We start from the raw sequence: 16574 nt of genomic DNA, 5'->3' as shown, positions 1-16574 counted from the left end.
CTCTTAGTGTGAAGACTTGTTTCATTAATAATTTTTAAGTTATTTTTCGTTAAACAGAGCAAAGGTTTTCTAGAAATCCATCGAAATTATTCCTTTTTATTCCTTCTATTTTAAGGTAGCAAAGTTGATTAACCACTGAGACTGCCACAAACTTACTTTGCAGAAATCCTGATGTAACTTTAAAAAGCTCTAAATTATAATCCGAAAACGTTTTTTTCGGATTATTCTAATTCTTAGTTCATCCATCAACTTATGTGCAATACAGCTTTTCAAGTAGAGATGTTACATTAAAAAAAAAAGAACAATCAATGAGATTCGGCCGATTCAGTCTGCGTGTTGATATTATCTAAATATCGCGTAAATGATGAAATTTCTTCTTTTCTTATTTAGTTTATTTCAGGTATGCTGAGACTATATGCACATTGCGGGCCTGGTTGGCTGAGTGGTTAGCGTATCCACCTTTCAAGACTGCGGGTTTGAATTCCGCCGTGGGAAAGAATGTTTGTGTGTTTGTGTCTTTTGTTGGGAGATGAACTTCGTAGTCCGAATCGCTGAACACTGTTGTTTTAATATTCACGGAAGTAAAATTACATTATACGCAAATGGAAACATATGTGAATAGAGAAAGGCCAGAAGAACATACATGTTTTAAGAGGCGTAGAGGAACCAGAAACTAGATAAAGGACGTGAGGTGAATTGTGGAAAGAACAAGAAAATTTCAGAAGCAAGTATATATATATATATATCTGTTTTATTGATCATAAGAAAGCTTTTGACTGCGCTGATCATAATAAATTTTCGAATGAGATGACGAAGAATACCTAATGATCTAATTCTCTCAATCAAAGATCTTTAAGATCAAGATCCCAGGGAAGGAACTTTTCTGTTGTGAAAGATTCTAGGCCTAACAATGAAAAAACGAATTTATAATTTCAAAAATATGTTTTTTTCCAAAATAATATTTCTTAAGAACTAATACATTTATTCCAGAGATGCTCCATCCCTGTAGTGGTTCTCAGTAAGATCCTCAATATACCCCTACACAGCTGATTCGAAGAAGAATGCTCACCAACGAGAAAGAGTTTTAGTTTTGGAAAAAGATAGAAGCCAGACCGAGCCAAATCTGCGGTATAGGATGAATGTTCTAACAACTGATAGTGCAGATCCCGTAATTTTCCCATTGCCAAAACACCTTTGGGGGCAGGTGCATTGTTCTGATGAAAGATGATCTTTTTCTTCTGCAAACCGGGTCTTTTCTAACGAATTGCTTCGTCTCGTCTAGTTAAGAGATCGGAATAATATTCCCAGGTTATTGTTTTACCCTTTTCATGATAATGAAAAGGGTAAAACAATAACCTGGGAATATTATTTCCAGGGACTGGAAATAATGTTCCTAGGTTATTGTTTTTCCCAGAAAAACAATAACCCCAGAATTGCTTTTCCCAGAAATTGTTTGTTTATTTACTGTTTGTTTGTTATTGTTTTTCCCAGAAAAACAATAATATTCCCAGAAAACAGTAACCTGGGATTATTATTTCTTAAAACGCTCCAAGCACTGTTCAGAGATTTTCATAGGAGTGCGTTTTTGATGCTGTGAGCAAGCACGGCACTTATCTTGCGCAAAACGTTTTAATTTGCAATTCTTTATGCCAAATAAATCCTACACGTTCTTTTAAAATGCCTATAGTGTCCGCAATTTCCCGCACTTTGACTCGCTGGTCACCCAATACCATATTGTGCACTTGATCAATATTTCTGGTGTTGCTATTACACTGTTTTGGACGTCCTTCACGTGCATCTTCTTCAAGACTGGTACGGCCACGTTTAAACTCCTCAGCCATTTCTGAATTGTCGAAAACGAAGGAGAAGAGTGTCCATAAACTTTTGTGAACTGAATGAATTTTGTTTTGCGTTAAACCTTCTTTAATAAAGAATTTTATAACTGCACGATACTCAATGTTATCCATTTCAAGGGATACAGACAATACTTTTGCTTCAGACAGCTGTATGAAACAAACTACCTGATAGAATGACTTGCAATTTCACATGAATGCTTATGACAGATGTACCAACTTAGAAAAAAAAATCCTCGTTGCCATCTATGGTCGAGGCCGAGAACTTTTCAAACTGGAGAGGATTGATAAAGAGAAGATTGATAAAGCAATAGACAACCTCACTACTCAATAAAGCATTAGCAGCAGTCATCTAAACTACAACTATTTTAAAAGCCAAATCCTCTTGCGGATTGCCAAGGCTTTTGAGAAAAATCTGGCACTACGGCTCCTATTCAAAATCCTTAAAGTCAACATATCAACGAATATGATACGTCTAATCAAACCATACCTTACCGATAGAAAAATACAGGTCCAGATTAATGGAACAAGCTATTCACAACGCAAAAGTTTGGTTGGAGTTCCACAAGGAGGCTCTTTCTGGCCCCGATTTTTTTCACAGTCTACATGGCAGATATCTCCCACAAAAACCTACTGCGTCTATTACGGCTTTATATGTAGACGGCACGGATGTATTAGCAAGATCGCACCGTCCTTACCTTGTAAACAAAAAACTTATGGCGATGCTAGAAAAATGGTTCGCAGACTGAAGGCTCCAAGTAAACCCTGAAATGTGTAGCTGTACTCTTATATACTCCATGGTTCAACAGAAACGAACAGATTCACCGTGATACAGGAGAACCTCGCTTAACGCGAATTCAATATGCGCGATAATCAGTTATTGCGATTGAGGAAATGATACTATTTCCCGTTTTAAGTGAGTTGTTAACCAGTTAGGGCGATTTTGTTTTCGTTATGCGAAATTTTTTGTCGCCAATCTGCAGCGAGCGGAAAAGCTGGAAGTCATTAAGAGACATGAAGATGACGCTAGCAATACAATGATTGTGCGAGACCTGGGATGAAGCGAGTCTACAGTTCGGACTTTATTAAATAAGATCAAAGAATACAGAGAAAAACGGCAAGTTGTTACTGCTTCTTTAAATATGCACATCACCCGAAATAGAAGACATTCATTGATCGAGATGGGGCGTCTTCTGTCTCTCTGGATTGAGGATTATAAAAAAGAATACCTCTTAGTACAGGGAATATTCAGGCAAAAGCTCTCAATATTTTACCTGATTGAAAGAGATCAAATTTCAAAAGGAATATGAAAGCTTTACTGCGATTTTGGGATGGTTTGGCCGTTTTAAAAATCGAAACTGGACTACATAACGTACGAATAACTGGAGAATCTACTAGTGCTGATAAAGATTCTGCGGACAAGTTTCCTAAAGCATTTCAAAGGATAATTCATGAGGGTGATTATGATGATCGTCAAATATTCAACGTTGAAGAAATTGGTCTCTTTTGGAAGCATATGCCAACATAAAATTTCCTAGCTAAAATAGAAGTATTTCAACAGGATAAAAATTATCTAAAGGTCGTCTTACGATTTTATTAGGAGGTAATGCAGAAGGCAACTTTAAACTCAAGCCTATGTTAGTTTATCGCGGGCAAAATTCAAGATCTAACATTATTGAAGAAATCAGCACAATTGGAAAAGAATTTGGATTTAATGAACTGGATAATAAAGATGTGTGAAACTTGCTCGATTTCCACTCAGGACAGTTAAGCGTCCTTCAACTAGACGAATAGCATGCATATGAAGAAGAAGAAGAAGATAAGGAGTGCGAACAAGAAGAAAATGTTATGACTAAGAAGCTAACTACAAAAGTACTTGAACTACTTTTCAATCACATTGAGCAGTCTAAGGAAAGTTTATTTAATGCTGACCCTGATATGGAACGAAGCTTCGAAGTCCGCAGAAATCTTGATAAAGCGATCGCCAGCTATCGCAAATTGCATGACAAGATGAAAAAGTTGAGCATTATTCAAACATCTTCACTTAATTTTTTTGTAAAAAATTAGCTCAATCAAATGTTTAGACATTAAATAAAAATGTAAGCAATTGATTTTTATTAACTTTGATGATTTTATCCTCTAATATAGATTACACTGCAATTTTGCTTTTCCAAATTTACGCTAACTGATGGATGAATTATAATTATTCCTATTGTTTATTGTATTCGCATAACGCTATTTCGCTTAGCGCACATTAACTGATGGATTAATTAATCGCGTTAAACGAGGTTTTCCCGTATTCCACATATCTCGTAATTTCTGTACTATCTAGCAGTAACGTTCTTTTCAAACGCGGCCACGTACCGTAATCAACTGATCCAACAAGCTACAGACTACAACGAATGACCTCTACAAGCATAAAAGTCTCAAAGTCATTTTACTTTCCAATGATAACGTTTAATCCCTAACCGTCACAAGGGGAGCTTAATGTTCATAAATTGCTCTTAACAACGCATCTCCCGATTCAGATAACGTGTGGAGTATAAACAGCGTTACATTCACCCTTTTACAAACAGTACCGTTATGTGGTATTTGTATTGTGACTGCACTGGAAAGATTATCAAGAATCTATTCAATACCGTGAACCGAAAGACTGGTGATTTAATCTACTTCATTTACAGGTTTACGGAAATAATTTTCAGTAGATGGTTTATAGACTTTTTTTTTATAATTACCTCTGCATAGTTATTAGAGCAATCCTAGCCACCTGAAAAAAATGACAAAAGTATAGTTTCGGAGGTGGGTTAAGGAATGGATAGTTTGGAAATACCTACTTGGAGATCCAACACGGTACTTTTTCAATTCCTTTCAGACCTGCAATAGACCATTTTAGTAGTCTAATGCTTGACTATAAAACAAACATCTGGTACTTAAAATTGCCATAAACATCCATTCCACATAACGATTGAATTCACATCCAGTTATCGTACCTATGCAGATACGACATTTACTCAGTGATAAAAAAATCCTTTACCCTAATTTCTATTTCAAAGACATGGGTCAGAATTTCATCTAGGACGTTAAGGAAATTGGAGATAAGTTATCCTACTTTATATCCAGTCAGATATAAAGTAGGATCTTTCACCGTACAACCAGATCAGAAGAACGAACGCAATCAACAGATATTATCCATTGGTCTCATGCCTTAGTTTCTTTTCTCTATATCTTAGAAAGCAATAACTATGAATACAGAGTGGATCTTGCACAAATATATTACTCAGGCTTTTCCTGATTTACGCTCTCGCGTAGACCCCAACTTTACCGTGCAGGCATTCGAAACCGAAATCCCTGCGGAATAGGTTGGTTATTCCTTATTTCAGGAGTGTCTTATGTCTGCAGAACTGTGTGTTCGCAGGGCCGGTTTGCCTGTTTTGAGGGACGAAAAACCCGAGTTTCCGGGTCGAAAAACCCTCTACCTCCGTACCAGACCGGCTAACTCACCTTTAGTCGAAAGAGACCAGATAAAGGTTCCCCACGTCACTGATGGGAATCGAACCCAATATAATTCGAAAAGAAGTATTAGCATTGCGTGAATATTATATCTGCAAATAATCGCCAGTAGAAACTGTTTTAAGTAAAACAGTTTTAAAACCATTTTAAGAAACTATTTAAAGTAAAAATACGGTTATGAACTCTGGCAAAACGACAGTTTCGTTTTTCAGTTGCACTTTCTGCAATTATAAAATTTGCTTATTCTTCATATCATTTCATGTAAATTAGTGAGAATTTTGTAGTTTAATATCTCCTCCTGTAATCCATATTATGAACACTACATATAAGTAACATTTTAAGTAATATTTAATAATTTTATTACCATCACCACTGTCTGATAAGCTTAGAATTTCTCACTTTTCGCTTGCACAATATGTTTGGTGACAATTTCCAAACCCATAAAAATTCTCATAAAGTAAACTATTCTTTAACAGTTCCTCTTAACCGTATATCTCCTATTATTACTCGTCATCGACTTGATTTTTTTAAGTGTATTTCAATTGAATTTATTTTTTTCCGTTTAGTATTTTATTGAAATTGATTTACCTTGATTTTCCCAATTCGACTGCTTTTTCACATCATTTACTTTCTCCCATAATCATTTTGCTACTGCAACTACACCATCCTCTGAAAATGATGCAGAAATATTACATTATTAGATGGGCTTATCATCAGAATATGACTCGTGTGCAAGCACTCTTTTTTTTCTTTCTTTGTTTTCGAATATTTTCCTAATTACTGGATTCGTGTGAATAATTATTTATATATTTAGATATTTATGTTCAAATCATTGAAAATCACATATTAATCTTTTCGGATACGGTATAGAATTCAAGAATAATTCACTGGAGGTGCACAATCTCATTCCAACATGGAATAGGTTTTAATTTTACACTTTGTAGCCCTCATCTTTTTAGAAGATCTAATCATTAGTCATTCAAATTTCTATTAACTTAGGTAATTCTTCCGATACCAAATAGCATTCAATGATTTCGTATTATTCCTTGTTTTTCGACGATTGGATTTGCCGATCTATTTCGTCGAATAATTAGTGTAGCAGTTTGCAAAGAAACATGCTGGATTTAAATTACACCACTAGAATCGATGAGTTATTTTTCTTCAGAAGGTGAATTCACACTGCTCGGTATTAGACGTATTACACAGGAGGAGACCCAAATCGGTTTGAAAACGTTTCGGGTTCGGTCTACTGGAGCTGAATTTTAGAATTATAGACTATATCTTTTTCCATCTGTTATCCTGAATTTTTCTGCATGATTTTGACTTATTCTTTCCGTTTTGAATCACATTTATTTATTTATTTATTTTACAATTTTTCCTGAGTTTCCGAGTTTGTTTAATTACACTTCCACTTTCAATTTGTTTTGAATCTTTTCATCTCAGTAGTATCTTTGATTTATCTAATTTTTTTTCATGAATCTTTTGCCAACATCAGAAACCATCATAACAGTTTTTTTTTTCTTCAGCTGATTAGACTGAAAGAAACTGGAGACCACTTTTTCATTTTATCTATATAAGTGGAACGTCGCGCTGATATCTACAGCCTCTCTCTGTCTCTGAAACCAAAGTGGACTTGAAGAAGAAATTGCTATTCTACAGTAGCTTTAACTAGCTTTGTAATTAAGTCTTTCAAGTCATTTTGTACAAATGATACATTAATCTATATGCCGAACAAAAATTTAATGTGAAGAAATTTTTTTGGATCCTCATTTCACAACATGGGCTGCATTCCAAAAGAGTAGCATCACTGAATGGGAATACGGTATGAACAATTTTTTAAAAAATGACCTAAATTATAAATATATGGCAAAAACGTGTTCAAATTCCGAATGGAACTTTACCAGAATCATCTCGAAAATTTCTGTTTCATTATGTTCCTAAAATTATCGGATTTCTTATGCAAAATAATCAAGATATCAAAAGAAATGAAAATGATATTTGAGAATGTAAAAAAAGATTTAAAAAAATGGAATCTTTCTAAACATCTGAAAAATCGACATGATTAACATTTCGTGATAAACATTGGAAAATTAACTTACAAACAATTACGGAAATTCATGTATTAGAACCGAACAAAAATGTTCATTTAATGGTGAATCATATGATTGGCTCAGCTCAATCATATGACTTGCACTTATCTAAGATATTTCGCAAGTTGTGCTTATCATCCTAACCTTGATCTAACGGTCATTAAAACCGATCAACGTTTCTCATCACACGCTCACTTATTTAACGTCTGCTGTGTACACAAGATGAAAACAGTAAATCCGTCAGAAGTAATTCTCATTGGAGCTTGTTTCATTGACATGGTTGTTGTTGGTGGAATATTTCAAGCGAGTGGAGTTCTGTTTGTAGCTACCATGAGAGTGTTCAATGAGTCAAGAGAAAAATGTGCTTGGGTTTATAGCCTAAATCAAATTGTCATGTATTTTGCATGTAAGTATTTAGGATTTGTTTTTAACATGTGAATACACACACACACACACACACACACACACACACACACACACACACACACACACACACACACACACACACACACACACACACACACACGCACGCACGCACGCACGCACGCACGCACACACGCACACACACGCACACACACCCAGCTAACAAACTGTATAATACGTGAATTTATGAGGAAAAATATATAATAAATACTGGATAATATTTACTGCATAATTCATACAAAGAAAGATAATTTTAATAATAACAATTTATGAAATAGCGCTTGCGTCTGTGTTTTGGTATTGCAGTATAAATGCATTTTCTATTCCTGCAGCATTGTTTTCAGGAATGTTGATTTATAAATTTGGGTGTCGCAAAGTCACCTTTGGAGGAAGTTTGCTTGTGGTGATCGGTTTAACATGCTGTGTATTCGCTAAAAGTCTTCTTTGGTTATCAATATTCTACGGATTTATTTTGGGTAAGTTATGTTATTATCTTTTGTATAATGAAATTAATTATACAGTAAACTCGTTGTGTACGTTGTGATCTTTATCTGTCTATAATACGAAAATTTGAAATCAAATTGTTTCATTTACTCACCATTTACATTATTATAACGGGAAGAATAACAAGCACGTATTATTATTATAATATTATCATAAAATATATAAATTATTTGAAGGTTTTAATTTCGAATTTCGTTTATAAAACAAAAGTATGATCATCTAATATGATTAAAACTATACGCATAAATAGCTTCATCAAATTAAAATTATAATAAAGTATTACTAAACATAAAATATCATTACAGAGTTGATGTATTGAGTTATAAATATCGTTATTCAAATGTTTCTCTTGCTAGTTTTTTTTTTTTTTAGCAATTTTTGAATTATATTGAGCTTCTCCACAAGGATATATGGTTGTTCTAAATATGGACTAAAGCAATCTGAGACCTCTCCTCCTTTAACTAAGAAGCTTATTATTTAAACCAGTTCACTCCACTGCGAGTACAGGACCTAGGTCGCAGTTCGTCATCGAACTGTATTATTATAATGTAAATATATATATTATTTACATTATCGTTATAATGTATTTACAGTTTTATTATAATAATGTAAATACCGATAATTAGAATTAGGAACAGAAACTGGCAACAAATGTCTGTTGTATTCTTGTTACCATCAGTATCAAATGCAAGCAGGAACGTGTACCGAAATACCTCAGTGCAGAACAAAAGATATTGGGGCTACTACTAAGAGAATGCGTTACACGCCTAAGGAAATAAGGAAAGATTGAGTCCAAAAACTGTTTTTGTGCAAGAATATGAGAAGGGAAATGATGGGAAAATGTTTTTTCTTTTATGATGACATTTATTTAGAAATGAGTGTAAAGCTATGAAAAGATTTTCCCAACAACAGAATTTCGAGTTCTCTGAGGCCTTAGGGGGGATATGTTTGTCATAGTGTTTATTGTTTTGTTTTACCTATTCCCAAAGTATTCATGTTCTTCACTAGTAAGTAGAGAAGAGATAGAAGTGAGGACTGTCTGATAATAATAATAATAATAATAATAATAATAATAATAATAATAATAATAATAATAATAATAATAATAATAATAATGTTATTATTATTATACGTACATATAAACAGTTAAATCTACACCTGGCTCACGACAGGTATAGATTGAAACCACGATACCACTGCGATCCATTATCATACTCAGATGAGCTCTGCAGAAGCTTCGAGGAAGAAAGCAGAAATGCTACCCAAGCAAGTATTATTATTATTATTATTCTGTATATTATTATACAGAATAATAATAGTAATAATAACTACGTAATAGTAATAGTAATTAATAATAACTAGTAATAGTAATAGCAATAATAGGACGATTTCCCCCCTACTTACACAGCCTACCAATATAAAACACTAACTTTTTACATCCTTATGAATAAGATTAGAACTCATTTAAAAACTATATAATGGAGATCTCAAACATAGGCGAACATATCCAGTCAGACAACATAAACTTCAAGGTCTTTGACTCTTTGAAGAAATGGTCAGACAGCATTTCCACCAACACCAACTTCACTATCATAAGAAGTATAAAAAACACTGGCTTACATTGATAACACAGCTCAATTATATAAATGCGCTAATACTGACCGAAGTTGCAATAAACGACACAGAAATTTACGCATACAACATAAATAATTATCAAACCTACAACCTATGTCGACCAAGCAAAAGAGGAGGTGGCATTGTGGCATTTATCAAAGAAAAATACAATGTCACAGAAAAACAAACTCACTTCGAACATGCGGAAACACTAATTTTGGAACTCACAAATTTTTAAACTTAGTTTTAATCCTTTTTCCCAAATAAGCAAACAGACAAGTAAGTCAAGTTTGCGCCTGCACATAGTGCAAGACTGAGGCAACTCGTGTTAAAGGTGGTTTAAGCTCTGATCACTTTCCTTAGTAATTCCCCTAATGCAAAACACATCCCCTTGCGGTGATGTATGATGCTATGCATTAAAGGCAAGAGCCACCAGTTGCCTCAGCCTTGCACTATGTGCAGGCGCAAACGTGACTTATTGTTTGTTTGCTTACTTGGGAAAAAGGATTAAAACCAAGTTCAAAAAATTACTTGGTATCTTTAATATATAGTATATGTTATAAATATATAAATACAAACAGGTAGAAAACTTTCTACACACACACACACACACACACACACACACATATATATATATATATATATATATATATATATATATATATATATATATATATATATATATATATATATATATATATATATATATATATATCTGTTAAAAATACCAAGCAATTTTAAACCTGGTTTTACTCCATTTCCCAAGTAAGCAAACAGACAAAAAAGTCAAGTTTGCGCCTGCAAGTGATGCAAGTCAAGCTGATCCTACAGGTAGTGCAAGACCAAGGCAACTCATGGTAAAGGTGGCATAAGCTCTGATCACTAATCTTAATATTTACCCTTAATGCCAAAACACATCTCCAAGAAGGGGATGCATGATGTTTTGTATTAAAGGCAAGAGGCCACTACCCAGATCGGTTTCGACCTTTATTGAGGTGGGTGAGAGTAAAGAATAAACCCATCATCAGCCTATTGAAAAATAAAGGAGTCAGAGTACCCCCGAAGAAAAATAAAAGAGGGGTAAGGAAGTGACAGAGAGGTCAAGGTGGGGTGCTGGGGGGGGGGAGGGGAGGGGAAGAGGAGAGGAAGCGGAATAGGATGGGAAGGGCTGGTGGGGAGGTGGGGGTAGGGAAAAAGAAGAAAAATAGGCATCAGTTCATTATTATCATCTTGCTAGCTTAAAGCTGTCAAGTGATATTTCCTCACCCTCCTCGGAGATCTGCCTCAAGAAATCAAAAGGACCATGGAGGTAGCCGATGCCAGGGTGACCCGCCCCTTCAGGGCAGCCCGCCTCGAGTTGGCGTGCGCTGCCTGGGTTTTCTTCCGAACTACCTCCGTGGGAGACCAGGAAACAAAACAGACCTCGGGAGGGTCGCAGAGACCAAGAAGATGACTCGGAGTGGAGCTGCTGCTGCAGATGGAGATCCTAAAGCAGCAGCAGGCAGAACTTGATGGTGTTGTTTCTGACAGTACACAGGATTGGAGGTGAACACCACTTGTTGTTAAATTTGGTGTCACCCAGAGCCTCTCTCTCGAGATGTAAAAACCTCCTTAATGAGCCATAGAACATGTAGAGGACGATCCGAGAGAGATCCAACAGACTGGGAGGATTAGCATAGTTGGAAAATTTTTTCCTAACCTTCCAGATGTCATATTTAAATTCATTGATGATAAATACTAGTAACTTCTGCCTGTTGTTGGCTGGTGGAGCGAACTGCAGGAAGATCACTTGCTCCTGCAATAGGAGGGGGGATGCGGAGCACGTCGCTTAGTGCGGCCACTTCTGACCAAATGCTTCCGGTGGGCGTGGCTTTTCCCTGAGGGTATATGTGTCAATGGCTTCAGCTCCTAGTAGGGCTGGAGGTTCTGACCAAATGCTTCCGGTGGGCGTGGCTTCCTGACGTCATTGTGAGTGACGTCATGAGTTTGGAATGTTAGGAATTTCCCTGTGGGCATATATGTTAATGGCTTCAGTTCTTCTGTTTTGGTTCACGTATGGGATTATGGGTGATGGTTGAGATAAGGATTCGTGTTGTGATTGGTGGGACAGTTTAAACCAAATGCTTCCGGTGTGCGTGGCTTCATGGGTGTGGAATGTTTGGTTGTTGTCAGATGAATATCAGTGACGTCATTTGTTATTTGTAAATAAATGTCGTCATTTCTAAATAAGTTACGTTATTGTTTTGAATGGAAAGGGAAATATATGTGTGTATAAGTAATCGTGTTGTCATTGGTGGACACTTCTGACCAGATGAAGATCAAGATAAGATAAGGAATCGTGACGTGAAAGTTTGTTGTTGTTGAGTTTGGAATTTCGCTGGGGCCCTCGTCTGTCGGGGACATCACGTGGTGTGATGGGTGATATTTAGAGATAAGAATCGTGACGTTATGTCTTTATGTGGTATTTTGGTTTGGCTATGGAATTGTGGGCTATGTTTTGAGATAAGATATCTTTGAATTTTCCCAGGGTGACACACATCCGTCATTGTCGTCTGTGGGAATTCTTAGAGTATGTCGTGATGGCGGTTGTGATTAGATTTTTCTGAATTATTAATTATATACCGGTGTCACTCAAACATACGGTTTTTTTTTTAATTTTTATATAGATGGTTGTTCTAATTTTCCAATACATTTGGGGTATTTGTTTCCTGTTAAAGGGTGGGAATTCTTAGAGTAAGTCGTGATGGCGGCAGTCTTTCGAGCTTTTCTGAATAATTAATTATATACTGATGTCACTCAAACACACATACTTTTTTTTCCATACCTCATCTGTATTTTCTTCTATATACATATTCTAATGAAGTTCATATTTTATTCATAATTCATCCGGATATTTTGATTTGTCTAAAAGTAAGATCTTAAAGTTCAATAAATAAATAAATAAATAAACAAATCGTGTGTGATTTCACGGTGATTTCAAAAGTGTTCTTACTTAAACATACATAACACATCAAAGACACTGTTTGTTCTTTTAAGTTTACATATTTATTTCACAGATATTATTTACATTGCAATATGCAAGAAATAGGAATTGAATTTACATATATCACCAATGCAAATGGTGTTTTTCTTGGCGTAACATTTCTTTGATGAGGCAAGTTTGATTGCCTGATTTTGATACCACTTCCCAAATGATTATGGTTATTTCTAAGGTCACTAATATTAGCAGTATTGCTATAAAAGCAAGTAACTGCCGCTTTTGCGATGTTTCTTGATTTTCACCTGCAAAGAAAAAAAAATCATTGATAGTAATGGAAAAGTTAGCAGATTACTATAATCCTAATACAGTAGTTAGTTTTGGAAGTATTAAAGCTTTACAGAAACATACAAATTTGCCACATGAAACCGTGAAAAGTTGGTTAGCAACACAACCTACTTATGTGAGACATAAACTCATTAGAAGAAAGTTTAAACGCAATCAAATCAAAGTCCCGACACTTTTACATACTTTTCAATGTGATTTGGCAGATATGTCATCCCTTGCAAAACAGAATGGGGGTGTGTGTTTCCTTCTTGTATGCGTTGATTGTTTTTCCCGATTTGCGTGGGTTTGAACACTGAAGAAGAAATCAGCAGACGATGTTGTTAATGCTTTCGAGTCTATTTTTAAAGAGGAAGTGCCATGTTACATAAACACTGATCAAGGAAAAGAGTTTTGCAACAAGAAAGTTCGTGCATTGTTTAAGAACCATAATATTCATTTCTACACGACCAGGAGTGAAATGAAAGCACCCATTGCAGAAAGATTTATCAGAACATTGAAAACAAAGATCTACAAGTGGATGACGTATACTAAAAGTAAAAGTTATACGAATGTATTACCAACCCTTGTACATACTTATAACCTCACACCACACCGCACTATCAGTATGGCTCCTTCGCAAGTTAACCTTCACAACGAGGATCGTGTTTGGAAATATTTGTACGGAACCCAAGAGGAGGCTAGCAAACCAAAATTTCAAGTAGGTGATAGTGTAGTTTTAAGTGATGATACCCATAAATTTAGAAAAGGGTATTGGGGTAACTGGACACGAGAATTGTTCACTATTGCTCAGGTTATTGATAAAAACCCTGTAGTATATAGAGTTCGCAGTCGGGACGAAGAAATAGTGGAGAGAACTTTCTACGAAGCTCAACTGCAAAAGGCTAATATACCCAATGAACTTCCGGAAGACGTGTATCTAATCGAACAAGTACTTAAGCAGCGCAAACAGAAAGGAAAGCTTCAGTATTTTGTTAAGTGGCTCGGTTATCCCTCATCGTATAATTCTTGGGTTCGTAGCGAAGATGTTTTACTTAACCCTTCTCAGTAATGCCAGTATGAAAATGTTTCCTACAAACACGCAAACAAAATTTCAAGTGGAATTACCACACGAGATCAGACTTAAAGGTAAATGGGAAGTTGCTCTTGCCGAAATTCATCTTCTGGGCGAATTTAATAACATAGATTCCGGTTACGATGAGTTTCATATGATACATGCAATTGGTGGAGTAGTGAACAATATCGACAACAACATCACAGGAAATAAAGTTTTCGAAAAGTCTAAAGAAGGATTTTACAAAGTGTACAAGATTCCCCATGGCAGTTACAATTCACCCTCTCAACTTCTTCAAGCAATGTTTGATGTGAGTTCTGTGATTACTGGAAAAAAGAACCCAAATAATACTATTTCTCTGACAGTGCCGAAAGATTACAACCTTTTGTTTCCCAAGGAGGCCTCGGGTTTGGGTCTTCTACTCGGTTTTAATCAGATTGGTGTTAAACTGAAAGGTACAATCACAGGGAAATATCCAGTTGATATAAAGAAGGGTGTAGCCGCGTATTTTGTTTATTCTGATTTAATCCAAGAACAGATAGTTGGTGATACATGTGCACCATTGTTACGAGTTGTTCAGTGCAGCACTAAGTGTTCCTTCGTTTTTGCTCAACCTGATTATTATCCGTTACGAAAACAAACATTTCAGTCAATTAGCATTGAAATCGTTCTGACAGCGGCGAGTTGTTCCACTTTCGTGGTGGCAAGACAATAGTTAAATTACAGTTCCGACAAGTGAAGGATGACTGATTATCTCAGATATTACACATTGCAGGCAGGTGGGGCTCAAATGTTTACGGGCCCCCAATACAACGTGGGTACGGATTAGGTAGCAATTTCAGAAGTGCCTTCTCCTTTCTAAGTCCACTTTTAAAACCTGCAGCTCAATTTGTCGGTCGTCAAGCCTTAAAAGCCGGTCAGCATATGATAAGAGATGTCTTGGAAGGGGTACCTGTACTTCGAGCCTTTATAAACAGAGCATCAGAAGCTGGGAAAACCATTGCTGAAAAGGCTCAGAGTAGATTACTTCAGAGAGGTCAAGGAAGCAAGAAGAAAAAAACGAATACTAAAAAACGCAAGCGAGATGACATCTTTTGCTGAGGATATGATGTCAGAGTTAGATCTTTTTTCCCACCCTCGTGTCAACATGTGTGTGGAAAGAAGTTCTTATGTTACCTACCAACCAATATCCAGTACTGACAGTGGAGGTCCTGTGGAATTTTTCATACCAGGTACATCTGAAGAATACTTGGATTTGGGAAACTCATACCTACGTGTTCGTGTGCGCATCACCGACAATGATAATAAACCTATCGAAGATTCTTCAGTTGGTATTGTGAATAATTTTTTCCATTCCCTGTTCAGTCAAATTGACGTTTTTCTCCAAGATAAACTAGTGAATGTGGCATCAGACACGTATCCTTATAGGGCTTATATTGAAAACCTACTAAATTATGACAGAGATGCTAAAAACAGTCAACTCACAAATGAACTATTTGTTAAAGATGATGTGGCTAATGTTAGTGATATGTTTACCAAAAGTGAATGTGGGATGCGTAGACGACAAGCTCGAATTAACCAATCAAAAAGTGTCGAGATGCTTGGGCGAATACACGCTGATATCATGCATCAAGACCGGCTTGATCAATAATGTTACTGTTCGTGTTCGTATGGTTCGCAGTTCTCCCGAATTTTGTTTACTGACTGCAAATGCTGATTCTAAGGCTAAAGTGCAAATTGAAGAGGCTACACTTTTTGTCCGCAAAGTCAAAATAAATTCAAAGATTCAACTGGCTCACCTGTCTGTGTTAGACAAGTCAAACATGATATACCCCATCAATCGTGTGCAATTGTCTTATTTTTCAATTCCCAAGGGTATGTCAGATGCCACACGAGACAATCTGTATCTAGGTGAAATACCATCTAGATTAATTATTGGACTGGTCGCTAGTGATGGATTTAATGGCACTTTCAACAGAAATCCATTTAATTTTCATCATTTCAATCTGAATTTTCTTGTAGTGACCGCTGACGGTATTCAGTATCCCTCACAACCTTTGACTCCGAACTTCAAAGAAAGGCATTACAGCAGATGTTACATGTCACTGTTCACATCACTAGGTAAATGGAACAGAGATTGTGGTAATGACATTTCTTATGAAGAATACGTAAAGGGAAACGTTCTCTATGGATTTGACTTATCG

The 16574-nt window shown here is 35.9% G+C and overlaps 1 protein-coding gene across 1 annotated transcript in view; it reads left to right on the top strand.

Annotated features, from left to right (window-relative positions):
• The first annotated feature begins 7675 nt into the window (after positions 1-7675).
• LOC150110003 (monocarboxylate transporter 9-like) overlaps positions 7676-16574 on the top strand; it is a 50579-nt gene continuing 41680 nt past the window's right edge. The window contains exons 1-2 of the mRNA XM_090390523.1: positions 7676-7859; positions 8209-8352. Of these exons, the coding sequence (XP_090246649.1) occupies positions 7676-7859; positions 8209-8352 (328 nt within the window). The remainder of the gene's footprint in view (positions 7860-8208; positions 8353-16574) is intronic.

Source organism: Typopeltis vanoorti, chromosome 1, assembly GCF_054136105.1.
Source record: "Typopeltis vanoorti isolate ZY-2024b chromosome 1, IOZ_Tvanoo_1.0, whole genome shotgun sequence".
NCBI classification, from domain to species: Eukaryota; Metazoa; Arthropoda; class Arachnida; order Uropygi; family Thelyphonidae; genus Typopeltis; species Typopeltis vanoorti.
This window is presented reverse-complemented; position numbering and strand designations above follow the sequence as displayed.